A 20,008-nucleotide genomic window follows, 5' to 3' on the forward strand; every position below is an offset into this window, starting at 1 on the left:
ACCACCACCACACACACACCACAAAGGCCAAAAACATCACCTGTAGTCAGAATTTGACATTTAAAAATTAGAAGACAAATATACATCCTAATACACAATTTTTTTCCTTCCTCGCATAACCACCTTGCTATGAGATTGTTACATCTCATATTTTTCTTAGGTAAAAAGGTTTGACTCTATTACATGTTTTAGGCTTTTAGCTGCCTACTTTGTGTATCACATATGTGTATTTATCTGGTGCCGACTTAGTTATCTTGAGACAATCACTTACAGTAGAGAGTAGAATTATTTTGATAACCGAGAAATCCGTCTGTGACCCGCCGCCCTTTGGACCAATCATAGCCTTCTAAACTCGGTGGATAATGGGCCCGCCCCTCTACCCTTCTCCACTTAAATACAGGGTTTCACTTTGCATGGTGTGGGACTTGAACCTGCGACCTAAGTCACAAATCCTCCACCTTTTGCCACTCGAGCTAGGCCTTGGGGGCCCAGTAGAGAGTAGAATTATGCTTTTGTAGCAAAAGGAAAAAAGGAGGATAGGGCAGCAAGAGGCCAGTCAAACAGAGATATTGTGGCCAAAGAAGTCTGGATAGGAACTCTCATGCAACTATTCTGATAACAGAAAATGAAGACATAAGACAGACAGAAGAGAGTAAGAGAAGTAACATACATCTATCCCACGAATGCCCAAAGAGTAGTACCGATAGACTGCACCACCCACCAAGTAAACTCCAAAGAAGAATAGGATTCTGTCCAGTGTTTATCAACCAATCAATCAATCAGTGAGAAGGAAACTCAATTACCTAGTCTATGCTTTTAACCATTAAACCTTACAGTATCAACATGGTACCAAACCAGCCCATTCCGTTCCTGTGAGAGGATATAATCAATGCACAGCCGGAGGGGTGATGTATTTTCGTAGCCTGCCAACAAAAAATAAAGCATGAACTCCACATCGATACTATCCATAAGAACAAGGTTCTTGACAAAGTTAAGAGGATGAGATATAAAGAGGAGATTGAAGAATGCACCAGATTGTCTGTTTCATATGTATGCGAAACTAGGAAGAAATCTGAGCATGCAATGCATATTGCAACAAGGTCTGCTGAGTTGGACACTTCAGACCAAACAAGCAACCACTAACTTGGTGCCTAGGACTAATATTCAATCTGCTCCCAGAAAATTATGCTGCTATGATCAATGTCTTGCCGAGGGGTTCTTTCTTTTCACCTAGCATGTCACTAGAAACTATTATCCCCACATCAACTCAATGTCATGTCAAGGTTCCCATCAACTATGCTGCTTGAACTCTTCAAAAATGTCAACAGTGGTGTTGGATCCTTCAAAAGTAGTGCATTTTCAAAGAATCCAACACGGGTGCGGCATCATTTTTGGAGGAGCAACATAGCCAATTAAAGTGCCTCCCATCTCCAAGACTACTTGCACCACTAATCACATTTACAATTTTGATTTGCTGATCCATTTTATACCATGCTAGACTATAAGAAATCATCATAATGTGGCTGTCCATACCAAGGCCTGTTACCTTATTGCCAGTTGAAAGGAAAAACACATTTTTATTTATTTTATTAACCAAGATCCTTTTCTTAATATAATGACATCAAATACTCCTATGAGTGACACAAAGTACTGCACATGAGATTGAAACATAGACATTTAGAGTACTTACGTAATCACAAGTCCCAACTAATTCAAGTGTCTGCGGACCCTGACAAAGGAATGGAAAAGAAAATCATATGCCGAATTCCAATGAAATGTCACTGGAGAAAAGTACAGCCGATATACAAAGGAAAACAAGCCCTTACTTGAACTCCATTTGTATCACATACAACAGACACAGCAAGTGAACAGTTGGACTTTGAACCTCTGTTAGACAGTTTAGCTGTGATGCCTTTGAGCGGATCCGTTTTGTCTGCCATATTAATAAACGCAAGAAAAGGCATTAACATTTCCAATTTAATCTAGTAAAGTTGTCTCCGCAGGTGATTGCAGATTATATCTGCATGAAAAAATGCTACAATTCGTAATTACTAATTGTGTACCTAAAAACAAGAAGAAGAACAAGCAATTGATAATAACTTCTCTCCTTTAATCTGAACTAAATAATTGACGGATTCTTACCAATGAGTTCAAAGGATGTGCTTGATGAATATCCAAGAGTAGTGCACACAGGATAACCTGCACTAACCATACTAAAACCATTAAAGGAAATAGAACAAAGAATCAACTTGTGTAAAGTTAGCTAGATTTTCCGAAGAGTCGATGTATGTGCTCATGATATACTTGTAAATACCGCACCATCTCGGCATAGCATAAATGGATTCCTTTGTTTTATCACAAAAGGAAAAGGGAATACATATCATCTGTTTGTCTGTTGTATATACGATTTATATGTTCAACTTAAACATGATATTCTGAAGGTAATACCTCTTTATTCTTCTTTAGATTCCCTTTGAAGAGAAATGGTGACGTACCAAGAGTACATGCATAAACTAAACAGAGGATGAATAAAATCCCAAATGTTCATTCTATTTAGCTGTGTCACTACTTTGGCCAATCAATATAGTAAAACTTTACTAGGCAAGTGAAAATAGTTGACTTGGAGAAGAAGAGAATGTATACAGCTAGGATCACTAAGGGCATCAAGAAGATGCAAAAAGATAATTAGATAAAAAAAGAGATAGAGTCAGCTCTATACAAAAGATTAAGCTTAATACTAAGGAGCTGAAAAAAAAAAAAATAACTGTTCAGTGTTTGTTATAGGGGTCAGATTGCACCAGCTAAACAGAGAAAGTAAGCATTTAACCTTCAGGAAGTGATTATGACTTGAGACTATCAAAACATCTAGGGTTTCTTTCTGTAAACACCAAAAAGTACAAGCAGGTATCATTGACCAGATTTTCTTGATGATTTATCAATGTTCCAGGAACTCCATCCTTCATAGTTGTTCTGTCCACTTGCAATGCAAAAAAAGATGGTTGATTGTCTCAGTTTGTTCCCCACATAGAAAACACCTTGCGACTAATTGATGACCCCTTTTACTTAGGTTTTCCTGTGTCAAGACTGCCTCTTTAGCCAAAAACCATATCATGTGTTCCGATCTTGTTGCATGTGTATTGGATACTAGAACTTCAAACTAATTTCGCAAGCACAACTGCTTTCTTTAAGCCTTTTACAGACTCAACTCTCAACAATAATTGAGTAATTGACCATTCACTCATGCTTTCATGAGAACAAGCAACTGGAAATCCATTGTTGTTTATCTGATATTTTATTTCCTGGGAGTTCATCAATCAAAGCAAACTAACTTTTTATTAGGCAAGGGACTCTATCAATCGTTCAGAAAGCACTTCCAGAACCAATGCTCATAAAGTCCTTTGAATTGAAAAAACTCCTAGGAAAAACATCTTACTCGATCATTTGCATGACACGGTGACAATTTTTTGTGTGTGTTTTATTCTTTTGTGCAACATGGGACCTGAAGAGATATGTCATGTGGCTAGATTGTTGGTCACAATTCACAGCATCAGTTTCGTCAAAGGACTTATTTTTTCTTTTCTTTTTAATAATCATAGTGTCCCCGTCAGCTTATGCACCTCAACTAATTCCATGGATACCTGACACCTCCCAGGCTCCCACCAGCAGAAGTACCAAGTCTTGGTTCCCTATCATATATTTTCTCCAGGTCAATGAACACAATGTGTAAATCTTTTTTACACTCGCAATAAATCACCATCAATCTTAATATAACCTCCATTGTAGAGCTATGGGCATAAATCCAAACTGATCCTCTGTAGCTCTTGTATTGTCCCTAAGTATATGCTCTATCACTCTTTCCCAGAGTTCCATCGTACAACTCATAAGTTTAATACCACGATAGTTCACACTACTTTTGAATATCTTCTATGTTCTTATAAATTGGAATCTCACTATCCCAGTACTCTTTCTCCACTTGACAGGCATCCTACCACTTCTTAATATAGCATTTAATAACTTGACAAGCTATCCCAATCCAATCTCCAAGGCACTTACAAACCTCTATTGGGATACCATCTGGACCACATGATTTTCTATCCTCATATATTCCATGATATAATTTACCTATTCCGACCTAATTATATGAGTGCAGCTAAAGTTTCTATAGCGGGCGTCCTAAGATGCTGGAAAAAGGATGGCATGGTAAGTACGAAGGAGGAGAGATGGAAGATTGTCCCAGCTTGTATTTGGTGGTCAGTTTGAGAGGAACAAGAGGTGTTTTGAAGGAGTAAAAAGCAGCTTACAGATTCTTAAGATGTTGCTTAGGCCTATTTTATTTTTGGTGTGAGCAAAAACTATTAGCTCAACAGAAGACGTTTTTGATGTTTTAGACTTTTTGTAAGGATAACTTGAACCACAAGATGTAAGTTGTAATACTTTTGTTGGGGAACTATACCTGTTGGTGTAGTATACCTGTAGATATATAGAAGTAGTGTTACCTTTCTCAAAAGAAAAAGTTCCTATAGTGTACAAACGTATGGAGATCCATAATGTGCATATATCTTCCCCTCTTCTTTTCCTCAGAACTTATGAATTGCCTTTGCAATCAAACGTTCAACTGTAACAACTAGCAACAGACACAACCCCATGGTGTAGGAGTCTGGAAAGCAATCAGATCCCTCTGGTCTTTGATGGCTGGAAAAATTAGTTTAAGAGTGGGCAAATGGTAGGAAAATTATTTTTTGATGTGATACTTGGCTTGGGCATGGACCTCTAAAGGAACTCCTTCCTGAATTCTTTAGCATTGCCACTATGCCAGTCATTAGTCTGGATTCAGCAATACACAGATGGAATATTACTTTTAGAAGGCTACTGCATGATTGGGAGTTGGAACGAGTTGTTGAATTTTTCAAGACCTTGGAATCATTCCAAGGGATCAAAGATACTGAAGATTCACTTATATGGAAGCCCACTAGTAAAGGAACTTATTCAGAAAACTTAACTTATAACATCCTGCTTAGGCACAGACAATCAACTAATCAGTGGCCATGGAGATCCATTTGGAAGATGAAGGCTCCTTTTAAGGTGGTATGCTTTTCTTGGCTAATAGCAAGAAATGCTTGCCTCACACAGGAAACTTCAAAGAAGGGGATTCCAACAGTGTTCTAGATGCTTTTTGTGCGGAGCTGCTGGGGAAAATAAAAGTCACCTATTCAATCATTGTCCTGTTACTGGACAATTATGGCAACTATTGTTGAACATGGTAGAAATCAGATGGTCAATGCCAGTAACAAATGTTGATTCACTGAAATGTTGGAACCAGAATGATGGGGAAATTAGTAAGAAAAATTGGTGGAAACTTGTCCCTGCTTGCATATGATGTACCATTTGGAAGGAGAGGAACTATAGAGCTTTTGAAGACAAATATAATTTTGTGGAGAAAATCAAGCCGAATTGTATATTTTTGTTTTCTTTTGGTGTAAAGAAAGCTAATGCTGAGTAGGCTGAATCACTAGTTGATATGATAGGATCCTTGTGAAGCAGTGGCCTAAGCTTGGTTGGGATTTTGTGAAGTCTTTTTGCACTGTTATGGTGTAACTTTAATATAATATATATATATAGTCGTAACCAGTTTCAAAAAAAAAAAAAAAAACAGACACAACCCCACAATAGCTTTTAGTTCCTAAAATAGTTGGCACGACATAGACATATGGACGACAATTTCTCACATACTTTTTTATACATGCTCATCTTGCTTAATCCATTGGATATGGAGTACATAAAATCTTAAAAGGATAAGCTTTCCTTTTTTCTCCTTTCTTTAGTGGTATTCTCCTTGTCATGTCCAAGTATTGAAACCATTTAAGTCATAATGATTTAAACATCTCTTGACCCACCAGTCCTCCGCCATAACTTGAAAGGACACTTTCAGAAAGTGAGAAAAAAATAAAGACAAGACATGTAACGATTTAAATGTAATAAAGGGAAAAAGAAATCCCAGATACCCATAACTTCAGTAGTATTACCTCCAATAATGTTAGCCACGAGGGCACTACAACCCATACCACAGCGAGAAATACCACCGCAGTCCTGCAAATGTAAGCATGTTCAAGTTAGAGTTGTCTACATGGTGAGTAAAGAAAACTAACATTTCTGAAAATCGTTATCATAGTCAAGAAGTTTAAATTTCACATCTAAAAGACAGAATATTCCTATACATGGCTGATGGGCCAAACAAGTCCAAGCTGCATGTGATAAATAAAATCACTTGAAGATGCTTTACCAAATATAATAAATAAGCAAACTTCATTTATGTACATCTTGGTTACTTTCTAATGTTCAATATGTTTGAGCAGAACATAAATTTATCTTAGCAGAGTTGATAGTCTTCTAAACTTCACCCCCCAGATACCCACAAATGATGTTATATATTTCCAGTGGCAAATCAAAGATATCAAATAGTCAATATTCAATCTTTGATATTAAGATAAACAGAAGAATCACTAATTCTCAAAAAACAAATCAATGAACATATAAGGTATTATGCTTAGCAAAACTCTAATAATCGGTAGAATTTTTCAAAAGAGAATAACGGAATCTATATAATTTGTGTTTTTTTTAATAACCGTAGCGTCCGGTTCAACTTGTTTGCAACTCGATAATTCCACGAGATACCTGGCAGCTCCCACCAGCAACAACTATTGTACACCAAGGTTGGAGCAGGTACCAGAGTCTATAACTTGTTTCATAGTCATTGAGAGATTTCTGAGGGCCAACACGGTCCTCCTGGCCTCTCTCCTAGTATGTTAATATATTGTTTATTCTGCAGCATTTCCTGATTTGTAGAACTAGGGTAGTTTAATCTGCAGCCCCACATTAGTTGTGTATTTGGCAGCTACTAGAGTACTATTGTTATAAGAAGGTTAGCTAATTTTCTGTTGCACACGATAATTTACATTTCATAGGGTTAACTATAGAACAACTTTGTCTCCTCTAGCAATGATAATTGGCAAAGAAACACAGATGTAGTTTGGCAAGCACTTACCCCACACTCAACACAGGTAGGAGGATCATGGTTGAAAATCATTGCATCACAAAGCTGCTCCATAAGCAGAGAGGAAACAAAGTGAGATTCAGTAAAGTATTAGCAGTTGCCAAGTTTAACCAGTAATAAAATCCAAAAAACTTTTTTTTCCTCATCACAAGATGTAACTGCCACTTGTATTAACCATACATATAACAGTTCAACTACATTATGCTTCCTAAGTGAACACAATGAAACCTATAATGGCTCATTCACAGATTTAGTCACTTAACAATAGCTACACGTCATACTTCTTGTCCATAGACCTCAGACATTTGGGAGCTAATAAAATACCTTTTTCTCTCAGTTAAGGGGGGAGCTTATAAAATACTCAAGTACATAGTTAAATAGTCAATGAGCAAGCCTCAGAAAACCACTGTGAAATTGAAAATCAAACTAAGCATGACAGTGTAACCTGATGCAGCCAACCTGAAACCATAGCACAGTCCCATTAACAGCCACCTTGTAGAACCTGAAATTATGTACAAGTACAGAGTACTTTAGTAAAAATGCCATCCCACAACAAACTAACAAAAGCAGAATTTTCTTTGACCTGAAATTATAGATGTCAGAGTCCTTCAGTAGAAATGCCACCCCGCAACAAACTAACAAAAGAAGAATTTTCTTTGAGCTTTGAATCTATTCTCCTCTATATTAGTCCATCTTATACCAACACTAAATAACGTCTTATAGGCAAAGTAGAAGTTCTTTCTATGGAATTGGAGTTCACTAAATCACACACTTATCCTTACACAGCCATAGAAATCTCTAAACAAAACAAAACACCCCTGACAAAACCTGGACCTAATATAAAAATACAACACTAAGCCTCAATCCCAATCCAACAAGCTGGTATATACTCCCTCTGTTTCAATTTGTTTGTCTCTTTCTTTTTTTGGTCGAGATAAACAAAACTTTCCTTTTTAGTCCGTTTCGAAAGAATGTGTCTTTCTTTTTTTGGCAACTCCTTAATTCTAATTTACAAAGCATGTTTAAGACAACAGGATTAAAAGACATTTTAGTACATTCCACATATCTTTAGTTTTAGTTTAAGACCATAAGATTCACAAGTATTCTTTACATTCTTAAACTCTATGTCAAGTCAAAACGAGACAAACAAATTGAAACAGAGGGAGTATCCAATATGTTCTGTTCTTTTTTTTTCTTTTTTTTATGACCTTGGTATCTGGGCCAACTTTCGCACACCTCGACTGATTCCACGGGGTACCTGCCACCTCTACCAGCAACAGGGATAGATGGGAAAAATCACCTAGTTGTTTTTGTTTCCGCTATGTTCTGTTCTTAGCTAAGAACAATGGCATATATTGTAGTAAGATGAAAATATCAATATGGAATCCGAACAATGTCATTTCTCATATCTCATCAAATCACTGCACTAGCTTTCCCCATATTTCACTATCAGCCCCATATCATGAAATAGTGTTTCTCATATTTCACTATCAATCACATAACTGCACTAGTTTTCTTATATCTCAACTAATCTCGAACTAACAGAAAAGTGTAAGTTATGGAAAGTTAGCAAGTAAAAAAGAGAAAGAGAGAGTACCCATCTTCACTGAGGATGCCATGAGGGAAATTACGAATTGGGTTCGTTAAGCTGTAATTGTAAAGCTTATTGCCTTGCTCAAAACTAAGCTGACACGTTCCATAGACCGAAGTAATGATGGTGGCGAAGATTAGTGGAAGAAGAAGCAGAATGAGTGGATGGCGATTTCGGAAACTGCCACCAATTGTCATTTCGAATTCCTAAAACTACATAAGCAGCAATTTATTGGGTTGTGAGAATTTTTGCAGTAATCGAAGGTTTGTTTTCTTGATCTTTACAGAAATGAAGTCGAATCTTGCTTGGGAGGGGAGGCCAGCGAACAAGATGAACTCACGGCGGTTTTGGATGTGTGTCCTTATAGCTAATTACGGACTTACTAATTAATCAGCTGATTACTACTCCTATTAGATTGTAATATTATGAATTTTATTATATTTTGAATTTCAAGTATGTGTATATGATGTGTTTATATAAATATGCATTTCGGATATATATTATTATCATTTAATTTGTTTTAGGTACACTATATGATGATAAATTCGTATGTATTTGACTTTCTCGCTTATCTTTTTTCTATTTGAGTTACCATTCTCCTATTTGCTCGCCTCTCTCCTTTTATCAGGTATCCAGATAGGTAGATACACATATTTAATGTAATTCACTGTTGGGATATATGCTGCTAAACATGTGTTTAGATATAATTATTTTTTCATTTTTAATAGATCATATATTCGTATTTTGTGTCTGTTTGCGTATATATTACTTAGATGATTTAGTGTATAGAGTTTTAGCTTATACACAGAGAATTAATCATCGGTTCTTATAAGTATAAAGTTTTTTGTTCACAATCTAAGATGGGAATTGGACATGTCATCGGTACGATTGTAGCACAAGATTATATGTAGTTTATCTTGATTATGGAAATGGTATAGTTCTAATTTCTTGTGCTAGTGCATTTTGTATGTATTGAATGGGACCGAGTAGAGATAGTTGATTTAGACTGACTGACAAAAGCATAATTCTCTAAACTATTAAATGTACTTATATTCTTAATCTTGATATAACCATTATGATATGTATATGTTATTTATCGTTTTGATTTATTAAAAGGTGAGATTCTAAGTTGGGTCAATATGCCTGGTAGATTGAATGATGATTATATATATTGGTGAAATAATAAGTTAGTTGACGAAATTCATGTTTCGATATAGAGATTGATGATATGCCTTTTTGAGAAGCTTATAAGTTTTCATCATGTCAAACCTTGTAAGTGGATCTATGAATCCGACACATGAAATAAGTTAAGTAGTGCTCTAAAGAAAATTAATCATTGAATTAAATTCATCAGTAATTTAATTTATTGATTAGTATCTGTAATCTTTAACATGAGGAATTATGTGTTTAATGAGAAATTTTTCAAATATAAATAGAGGAGTACAATTATGAATTTCTAGTGGAAATGATTTGTACGTAATTTATTATGGCAAGAATAATTCAAATTAATTATTGGGAATTCTTTTCATAATAGGAAGCCTCAATAATTAATTATTTGGTCTCTACCATGCTCATATTTAACTAGAACCCAAAATATATTCTAAGGGGAAAAGGAAGAAGTACATGTCTTTTTCTATTCTAAGGAAAGGGAGAAGTACATGTCTTTTTCTATTATAAGGAAAGACTATGTGTTTCTTCTCCTCATTAGACTAGGCAAGAAATCTCTATAAATAGGGATTCTTCAAACCCTTAGATTCTTCATTGGATTCGCTTGAAGGTATCTGCTCACGCTTCAAGAAGTAATTCTTGAATTAAATTTCAGAAAGTTCATGTCCTCTAACATGATTGTACTTGTTCTAGCATAAACTATGTGTTGTCTATTATTCATGTAAGTTGTATGATTCTAATATGATTCCGCTATGCATATAGTTTTCCATCATTCACATGCATCTGGAAATGATTTGTATGTATATGGAGATCTCACTTGCCTCCCTGTGGCCTCTTTCCTTCTCTCACTCGCTTCTCTTTCTACTTTAATGTATCTAGCAGTAAAAATATATATATCTAGGTGTATTTGCCTTGATATTTGATATGAAATTATTAATTAGTGAGACAATATATAATTATTTCAAATTATAGAAAAATAAATAAATATGATATGAATGTTTATGTACTTAGGTATTTTTTTCTTTCTTTTTCTGTTTCTAATATATTTCTATTTTATGTTAACTATGCACAATTAGTTAATGTCCCTTAGGGTCAGGAGAAAATGATCTCTTGTGACAATTTTATGAATTGAATAAATTTTTATTTTTTTAATATTTCTTATTTGTGAAAATGAAATTTTAATTAAAAAGAAACTACAAATCATTCTCTCGTCATTTGTCAAACAAAATAAATGGGGTTCAACATGCATAAAATATTCCTAATATTATTGAATATTTATCAAATAAGGAAATACTATTTCATTTTTTGAAGTCCGATAAAAAAAAGTTATGTCATATAAATTATGACAAATTATTATATAAATTGTCACTTTTAATATAATTTGTTGTATTTGTGCTATAGAGCTTTGCATCCCTAAAATAGATATAAATAATACTCTCCAATCGCCATTTGTCAATATATGATCACACGACTAGCTAAACTCTCCTCTCAATTTAGACATGATAAAATGAATATAAATCAAGCATAAACAATATTGAATTTAAATAACCTCTCAATTTAATATCACAATTCACATGCGTCCCAAAAATTAATTTATCAAATAAAAATACAAGAAACAAATGAAATGTATACCTACCTAACCCAATTGTCAAATAAAAATCTTTATTTCAACTTTACCCCACAAATGAATAAATCCAATTTTGGTGACAAAGAACATTGCATTAAAGAGAAAAAAAATAGGAGAAACTTTCCAACTTTCCTGCAGAAATAACGCAAATTTTTATTATATTTTTATAATTGTGATATTTTGACCAAATATTCAAAATAATATTTTTCTCAAAGTAAATATTTAAAATTATTTCCAAAATCAGCCGATGTGATGACGCCAGATAGAATTACTCATCTTTTAATAAAGCCTTATGCATTACGAATCTAAATTAATCTTTCGATACAAATATCAGACACGATTGAAAATAAAAAAGTCATTACAAAAGCAAAATTTATAGCCGACCGTTTGCTTGAATGCCACGAGCCTGCCACGCGCTGTTATGCACTACTCAATCCTATCCATCCACGTGTCATCCATCCAACGGCTGTAAGTCCTCTCATGTCGGGTTTTTCATCATCTACTTACTATAATCATCTTCCCTCTTTCATTTTCCTTTGATTTCTTTCTACTGATAATTGTTCAATTTCTGCATAAGTTTCAGTATTCATCATCATGCTTCTAAAAGTGGCACCTGCGTTTGCGTTGTTGAACACCCATGGGGAAAATTTGGGTTCCATGTTATCATTTTCTTCACATGGATCTGTTTTGAAGAATTTTTCGGCAAAAAGTGGAAATGGATTGGTTGTATGTGCTTCAAAGGGTTCGAACAGCAAACCGTTGACGGGTGTTGTTTTCGAACCCTTTGAAGAGGTGAAGAAAGAGCTTATGCTTGTACCTACTGTTCCTCATGCTTCTCTTGCTAGACAGAAGTTCACTGATCAATCTGAAGCTGCTCTTAATGAACAGATCAAGTGAGTTTTTTTAATATTTCTAAGATTTATCCATTTTTTTGCTCTTGTTTGATGTTTTGCTTTTTATTGTATTATTTTGTTGTAGTTATTGGTCGTTTGGTAGCATGGGTTACTAGAAATATTATACATGTATTAGATCATGCATAAGTAATATCATGTTTGGTAATTGGTTAGACTATATATAAAATTAATAGCGTGTTTGATTTGCACTTTAGAAACTTGCATAACTAATACAGGTATGGTAGGAGGGAATCTATGTATAATTTTAGATAGGATAGAAAATGAGATAATTAATACATGAATAACTAAACTCCGCCTAACGAATTCCTGCATAAAACAGTACATAAATTTACTCATAATTAGTCCATGTATTACTAATATTTGCATAACTCAAGCCAGCTACCAAACGATTTATACTGCTCAATAAAATTGCTTTGGACGGTTCCTTTTTGAGCCGTCTAGCAGAAACAACCTCTCTACTTCTGAGTTAGAAGTAATGTTTGCGTACACTCTAACCTCCCCTGACACCACTTTGTGGGACTATAATGGGAATAGTGTTGTCGTTAACATGGGAAATTCATGTAAGTGACCACAACTAGTTTGAAATTGAGGGTAGTAGTAGTTGATATGTTGTTGTTGTTGTGTTTTAGAAGTGGTGTTCAAAACATTTCACTCTTACCAAGGGAATGCGAAATTTTCCAATCTCATAGATACATATAGAATTATGAGGAAATAGAACTGCCTTAGCGGAGACTAAAAATAGTGACTATAGAACTGCCTTAGCGGGGCTAAAAATAGTGACTATGTCTTCATGCTTTCGAAAAAAGAAAACACCTATCTATACGGGGCATTATTTGTCTACTTATTGCATTAGTCGTGTCTATTTTGAAGTTTTTTTAACTCGTTTGATGTGAAGCCCTTCCATACGCGTATGAAACTTTGATCAGTCCTAGTTGATTGGTCAAATGAGGATTATGATTTCTCACCTTTTGGAACAACTTCTTATAGTTCTGTTACTATCTGTTTATGAGATTGTTTTGTATTTTTTGTGATTGCAGTGTGGAATACAATGTTTCGTATGTTTACCATGCTATGTATGCCTATTTCGACAGAGACAATGTTGCTCTCAAGGGACTTGCCAAGTAAATATTCAAAGACTCTTCCAAATCGATGAGTTAGCCGTGTGGATTTTGTTTAATGGTTTGTGATTATATGTTATTGTTTTGGTGATATAGGTTTTTCAAGGAATCAAGTGAAGAGGAAAGGGAACATGCTGAGAAATTCATGGAGTATCAGGTGTTTGAAAATTTGCCTTTATGAAATTTTGTGTTACTGCTTTTTATCTTTATGATTTGTGCTTTGTGTTTGGGGGAATGGTTAATTCTAGCATCTGGTTGTACATGCTAATTGGGTTGCTTCAACTTCTTGTATTACTTGGATTTAGAACAAGCGTGGTGGGAAAGTGAAGCTGCAGTCTATTTTAATGCCATTATCTGAGTTTGATCATGCTGAGAAGGGGGATGCATTGTATGGTAAGTTTGTTTCTGTTCTCGTATGTTTTGCTTGTTAACCATGGTGTCTAGGCCAACTTGCATGTACCTCGACTAATTCCATGGTTACCTGCTATAGGAAGAATTCACTTAGTGTTTTTGCCTTGAGACGTGATCCTGAGACTTCCTTGTTCTTCCCCCGTTTCATTGATCATTAGGCCACATCCTTGAGTGCACTTTCTGTTGTATGTTGCAATCCTATTTTTGTAATTAGATATTTTGATGATACTAGTAAAAATGGTTGTCTAGATTATAAGTTGCTAGAAATGTTTACTATGTTCATCAGATGTCTATGTTGACAACTTGACACCAAAAGAGATATAATTAATGTTGCAGACGCCAGTATGCCCTTGTACTCCCAAATGCCTACTAATAACTATTTCCTCTTCCTTGTGAATTGAGAAATACGAAAGTTCTTATGTTATTAAACACTGAAAAAAAGGAGATTGAACTTTCAGTTACTTACCACATGCTTTGTCGAATTTATTCTGTAGCAATGGAGCTTGCACTTTCTTTGGAGAAGTTGACAAATGAGAAACTCTTAAACTTGCATGCTGTGAGTTTTTCTACTATTCTTTTTTAGTTGTAGCTATACACAATCATTTGAAATAGACAACCATTGTGTTGGTTTTCGATGACATTGAACAAAAAAGTTCTGCATCTTGGTTTTTCATAATTTGCCACTATACATTTTGACTACTCTTTAACTTTTAAAAACAGGTAGCCACACGAAACAATGATGTGCAGTTGGCTGATTTTGTTGAAAACAAGTACTTGCAAGAACAGGTCTGGCTTCTTTACTATTTGTCTAATGGAGTTGTTAAGTCTCAATACTAATGCATGATGCTATTTTAATTTTTAAGACATGTTCTTCCTTTGTTTCTTTTAACTTTTAAGACGTGTTCTCCTCATTAGGTGGAAGCAATCAAGAAGATCTCGGAATATGTGGCTCAGCTGAGAAGAGTGGGCAAAGGACATGGTAGGATCACGCTCCCTTGTGAATTACTTATTAATTAATTATACTGTTCCCCTTGTACACTATTCATATAAACCTTAACTTTTCAACGTCCTCGGCTGCAATTTAGGTGTCTGGCACTTTGATCAAATGCTCCTGCACGAGGCGGAAGTTCTTGCTTGATGGAGAAGATAGACTTACAACTTTCTACGAGCACAGTGCCCCTTTGGAGGATGTTGTCTGGGTATATTTTGTCATAAGCCTTTTCTATGAGATTAAGATATATAAGGTGTTTTGGTGATCGAAAGTCCCGGTGCTGTACATAGACCAAATAGATGTAGTTATCTGTGCTACTTATTAGTACCCTCCTGGTGTTCAAATCAGTTTTAATTTCCCTTATGGTTTGCTAGTTGTAGCTTGGAATCGAAGGTGCCCCATTGAAGTCAAATGTAAAGTGAAGTTAGTTTTGTTTTTAGTTGGATGTTGGCTCATTTGGAGAAATAATAAATAATTGGAATTCAGCTGAAGTTGCTTTTTTCGGGGTTTGTTTCGATATTTTTACATGTAATTGTAAAAAGTGACGTCGTTTTCGATAGATTCTTCTCTCAATAGAGATACATGTGGAGTAATTTTCTTAGATAATCACTCATGTTTGGAAAATTACTTAGGAATATCACTTATGTTTGTTTTAGGATTACAATATCACCCAACTTTGCCTATTTTTATCAAAATATACTTGACACAAAAAATACATTATCTCTCTCCTACTAGGATGCCATGTCACTATTTTTTAATTTATTAATAATATTTTTTTAATTCTTTAAATGACAGCTTATTTAATGTATCTATAAGAGATCATTAATCAATTCTCTATGAAAATCTAGTTACTTCAATTTTATAGTGAAAATCTTTATCCTATGTTTCATTTACGAGTATTTGCCATTATATCCATACAAAAATTTAGTCTTGCTATCGAGGAAAAAATTAAACTAGTTACTTGAAGTGATGAAGAAACAATAAATTTAGTTGGATATTTTGAGATAAACTAGATATTAGGAACATTGATTTTTACACAAACTATAAACATATGCTGCTTGTTCACGGTAAAAAATCAAAGATTTCTTGTTCATGGTAAAAAAAAAAAGATTTTTACACAAATTATAAACATTTGTTCAAAGCTTAGGCAGATTCAAACAATAGAAATATCCGATTCAAAAACAAGCCAAGACAAAAAACCCCTAAATTTTAAGAAAATTACTCCAATATCATGTTAAGTATTCAAATTATTTCACAATTTACACTTCAAAAATAAAAGAATTAGAAGAAAACTTGAATTTTACCTCGTGGCGATTTCTTTGGTCGACATCAAAGGTATACAGCGGCTCAGGAGACAGTTCCTTATGCAGATTCGTTAACTTAATCCTTAAAGAACCTGAGGAAGCCACATATTTTCTTGAAGAATTGGAGGAGCTCATATTACAGTTCCTTATGTAATTTTTTTTACTAAGTATAATATATGAATTGCCTAATTTTTAAAAAAAAATTGTTAATAATAAAAAAAAGGAATAATGTGACATGTCATCCTAATAGGAAAGAGATAATGTATTTATTGTGTCAAGTATATTTTGAAGAAAAATATGTAAAGTTGGGTGATATTATAGTCCTAAAACAAACATAAATGATTTTCCTAGGTAGTTTTTCAAACATGGATGACTATCTAGGAAAATTACTCGATACATGTGCACATATTACCTCCAATGTAGATGTGCACTTAATGGATATATCAATTATTTATGAAAGTGTATAGCTAAAGAATGTGGAAAGTATTTTTGTCGATATTTTTTTTAATTTTTTTTTTATATAAGGCATAATACATAAGTATTTTTTTTTTAAACTTAGCTTTGGTTCATATTTATGCCCTCCAATTTTGGGTGTGTACAAATAAGCAATTAAATAAGTAAAAACACATGTATCCTATATAGCATAATACAGGTAGGGACATGGGCACAAACTTAAGGATAATTTTATTATTATGTCATTATATAATGCGTGTTATTCTTAAATCTTAATACAACAAATCAAAATGTATATAAGAAATAATTAAGACTATCTTTATACATCTTTGACAATTGCCACGTGTCACCAACACATGAGCCTAATTGCATCATCGACTCCATAAGGTTAGGCACATAACGATTGCGTGTGCTCGATCCATCTTTGGCTTCTTCTCGAAGAAAGCACTTACACATAAAAATAAATAAAATTAAAAAATCGACTATAAATAAAAGCAAACTGAAGGAATCAGGAAGAACTCGAAAGAAGAAATGTTGAATAACTCCATGAATGTTGCTCTGTTACTACTCATTCAACTTCTACTCATTGCAATTGCGGTACAGTACTCAACCGCTGATGAATCCTTCGATGTTCGTCAACATCTATCAACTGTATCGAGGTTATCTCTTATTACTATTTTTCTCTTTTCAATTTGAAAAATTTGATACTGTTTTAGAGAAATACGATCTGGTAATTGGTAAATGTATTAACTATTCTAAATTTTGAGCTATCTCTGAGCTGAATTTACAACTGTGAGCAGCTAAAGTTAATATTTAGAGTGAATAGGTTAAAGCCTCGCTATTTTGCGAATTTCGTACCTAAACTATTAGGTGTTCTATGTGGCGAAATGTTTGGAATAACTTCCTTACAGGTGCGTGGGAGATGACAAATGTCTTAAAAATGAATTCAACTGGTACAATGAGAGCCTCCTAGTAGACTTGCAAAATAGTGATGGTTTAGGGGTTTTTAACCTATTCACTCAAATTTGTTTCTACATGTATCACCAGTTGGAACTGTTTGGAGGAGTTTTTGGAGTGTGATTTTCACATAGCATGGCGTATTCTCTGGGGTATTTTAATATAAGTTTGTGGTTGTTTGGGGGTTCTGTGAACACCAAATATTTTAGGTATGGAGCTCATAACACAGTGCTAATTTTGTGCTACTCGGTCTGTCCGAATTTATGTCGCAGTGAGTGGCACCGATTGACTTTGACACTAAGTTTAAGAAAAAAAGGTAGACTTTTGAAATTTGTGGTCTAAAACAAATCTTAGACATTTGTGTGACTATAAATCATTTCATTAAGGATAGAAGGGGAATACAAGTTAAGTTGTTTCTAATATAGAAAGGTGACATTCTTTCTGGGGACGGACTAAAAGGGAAAACATGCCACATAAACTGGGTCAGAGGGAGTATTATATAGATTTATGCATGTGTAAGTTGACTTGTTTTAGCATGTTACTTGAGATGGCCTTTTAAGTAACCTGAATTAAGCATAGAATTTGAAAGAAAAATTATATGTATTAAACAAATATGCAGTTCAAACAGATGGCAGATCAGCATGCTGTCTAGTGTCTAATTACTAAATTTCAGACTGCATAGTAGAGTTTCGTCTTGAGTCATCTGTGGCCAAAAGATAAGAACAGAGAGAAGTCCGCAATTTCAGTTGGCATTTGCATTATAGAATTGGGCTATTGATGTACTTGTTTATTGGTTTTGTTTTCAGGTATGGTATTGTGAAGGATATATCTGATGATTCCTTTGCTCCTTCCCAAAATCTCGATCAGTGTACACCTATTCATTTGAATCTTGTGGTGAGTCTTTGTTTGATGTTTCTGCTGGTGTTGTTCTTTCTTGTGGTGCCAATGCAAATTGGTTTAGACATTTAAGTTGTACTTGTTGTATTTTCTGTTGCCATTTTTTTGTCATTACATAGAATCTTTTCTTTGCCTACACTTAATAGGAAAGTGTTATGTGTAATAGTATTATCCGTGTCATTCCCCTGAAAGAGCTATAACAGCGAGAAAATTGTGGATGTGCATGTGTGGGGTGCATTAAGACTCTTATCACATTGTCTTGATACTCTAGGCCTTGGAGCGCTTGTTGATAGTTACTGAATTAACTCAACAAACTAACACAAAGTTTAGGCTGCCATTGGAAGTTCATCTACACCAAATTGCAGGAACCTTTTCTTTGTTTGTTGATTTCTTATAATGGTAGTGTTCTGACTAGCTTGTGGCTTTGTGTGCACCTCGACTAATACACTTGTTACCTATTACTTTCCATCAGCAAGCTACTTGGTAACTCTATCCATCAATATTTAGACAGATGGAAGAACCTAGTATTGCCTCTGCTGGAATGCGAACCTCAGTTTGCAGGGTTGTAATCCAGCTCTTCGACCACCAGGCCATCCTCTTTAGGGTGAAGCAATCAGAAAATCTTAATTCTGTTGAGATTTGGACGATGCTTTATGATGGGAAAGTTGCTGAAGGTATCCCATAAATCTAGATTGCGAGTAAAGTCATCTTATTCGCCAAAGGATTATATCTGAAGATTAATGTCACTTATTTGTCATAGCTTGCTAATCTCTTCGAGATTTCGACGTTTCAGAAGTTTGAACAGTATGATCCTCAAATATTTAGTGTCCTGAATCTTGTTCTCCCCTTCCGTTTCATTCGGAATAGGTTCAATCTTCTGCTGATCCATGTCAACTACTATTTGGCACTTTATGTGTCATTTTCCCTTTTGAACTTTTTAATGGAAAATGCATAGACATCATTTGCTTCGTCTAATTTGCACAAATGTGATTTTTGATTCTCGTATGGAAATTGTGCTCGATTAAAAGGAGATATTTCAACAGGTTTCTTTCAGGTAATGCTATGCTCATGAGAGAGGGTTCTTGATTGGTAACTTCTTTAATCTTCTTATTTGGTAGGCGCGGCATGGCACTCGTGCTCCTACAAAGAAAAGGATCAGGGAGCTAGAAGCCTTTGCTGCTCGATTGGAAGTCCTTGTACGTGATGTTAAGGAACAGAAGCAGTCTTTGGATAAAATTCCTGCTTGGTTAATGGGGTGGAACTCTCCTTGGAAGGGCAAACGTACAGGCGGAGAGTTGATCAGCGAAGGAGAAGACGAGTTATATCATCTTGGTATCAGAGTCAGAGAACAGTTTCCCAGCCTGTTTAGTGAAGAATACCACCCTGCTATATATTCAATCAAGACTACCCAGGTTGACAGTTATTTTACTTTTTAAAATCTGCATACTGACTTACTGTCACGCATGAATAAATCCATCTCACATTTAGTGTGTGTGTGTGTGGTGGTGGTGGTGGGTGGGGTGAGGG

At 34.8% G+C, this 20,008-nt stretch overlaps 3 protein-coding genes across 6 annotated transcripts in view; 2 read left to right on the forward strand and 1 right to left on the reverse strand.

The window, feature by feature from the left end:
• LOC102579236 (uncharacterized) overlaps nucleotides 1-9,023 on the reverse strand; it is a 12,330-nt gene extending 3,307 nt beyond the window's left edge. Inside the window, exons 1-9 of one of the 3 annotated variants that reach the window (XM_006355579.2) lie at nucleotides 8,649-9,023; nucleotides 7,511-7,553; nucleotides 7,043-7,096; nucleotides 6,024-6,087; nucleotides 2,143-2,199; nucleotides 1,827-1,933; nucleotides 1,691-1,729; nucleotides 835-923; nucleotides 671-749 (exon numbers count right to left, since the gene is read on the reverse strand). In XM_006355579.2, coding sequence (XP_006355641.1) covers nucleotides 671-749; nucleotides 835-923; nucleotides 1,691-1,729; nucleotides 1,827-1,933; nucleotides 2,143-2,199; nucleotides 6,024-6,087; nucleotides 7,043-7,096; nucleotides 7,511-7,553; nucleotides 8,649-8,839 — 723 coding nt within the window. In that variant the 5' untranslated portion in view covers nucleotides 8,840-9,023. Of the gene's footprint in view, nucleotides 1-670; nucleotides 750-834; nucleotides 924-1,031; nucleotides 1,547-1,690; nucleotides 1,730-1,826; nucleotides 1,934-2,142; nucleotides 2,200-6,023; nucleotides 6,088-7,042; nucleotides 7,097-7,496; nucleotides 7,554-8,648 lie in introns of those variants that run through there. The other 2 variants (XM_006355580.2, XR_367934.2) reach the window with 2 other exon arrangements.
• A 2,804-nt stretch (nucleotides 9,024-11,827) lies between these two features.
• Nucleotides 11,828-15,031, forward strand: LOC102577492 (ferritin; the record flags this gene model as incomplete). 2 transcript variants are annotated; one of them, NM_001288074.1, is given in 11 exon segments in its annotated part: nucleotides 12,031-12,329; nucleotides 13,388-13,471; nucleotides 13,565-13,625; nucleotides 13,774-13,861; nucleotides 14,374-14,435; nucleotides 14,600-14,665; nucleotides 14,795-14,858; nucleotides 14,965-14,999; nucleotides 15,002-15,015; nucleotides 15,018-15,022; nucleotides 15,025-15,031. In NM_001288074.1, coding segments are annotated over 11 exon segments (783 nt in total).
• A 2,036-nt stretch (nucleotides 15,032-17,067) lies between these two features.
• The window catches only part of LOC102580208 (multiple inositol polyphosphate phosphatase 1-like), an 8,622-nt gene continuing 5,681 nt past the window's right edge, over nucleotides 17,068-20,008 (forward strand). Inside the window, exons 1-3 of the mRNA XM_006355583.2 lie at nucleotides 17,068-17,286; nucleotides 18,391-18,478; nucleotides 19,600-19,893. Of these exons, the coding sequence (XP_006355645.1) occupies nucleotides 17,159-17,286; nucleotides 18,391-18,478; nucleotides 19,600-19,893 (510 nt within the window). The 5' untranslated portion in view covers nucleotides 17,068-17,158. The remainder of the gene's footprint in view (nucleotides 17,287-18,390; nucleotides 18,479-19,599; nucleotides 19,894-20,008) is intronic.

Source organism: Solanum tuberosum, unplaced genomic scaffold, assembly GCF_000226075.1.
Source record: "Solanum tuberosum cultivar DM 1-3 516 R44 unplaced genomic scaffold, SolTub_3.0 scf00202, whole genome shotgun sequence".
Taxonomy (NCBI): domain Eukaryota; kingdom Viridiplantae; phylum Streptophyta; class Magnoliopsida; order Solanales; family Solanaceae; genus Solanum; species Solanum tuberosum.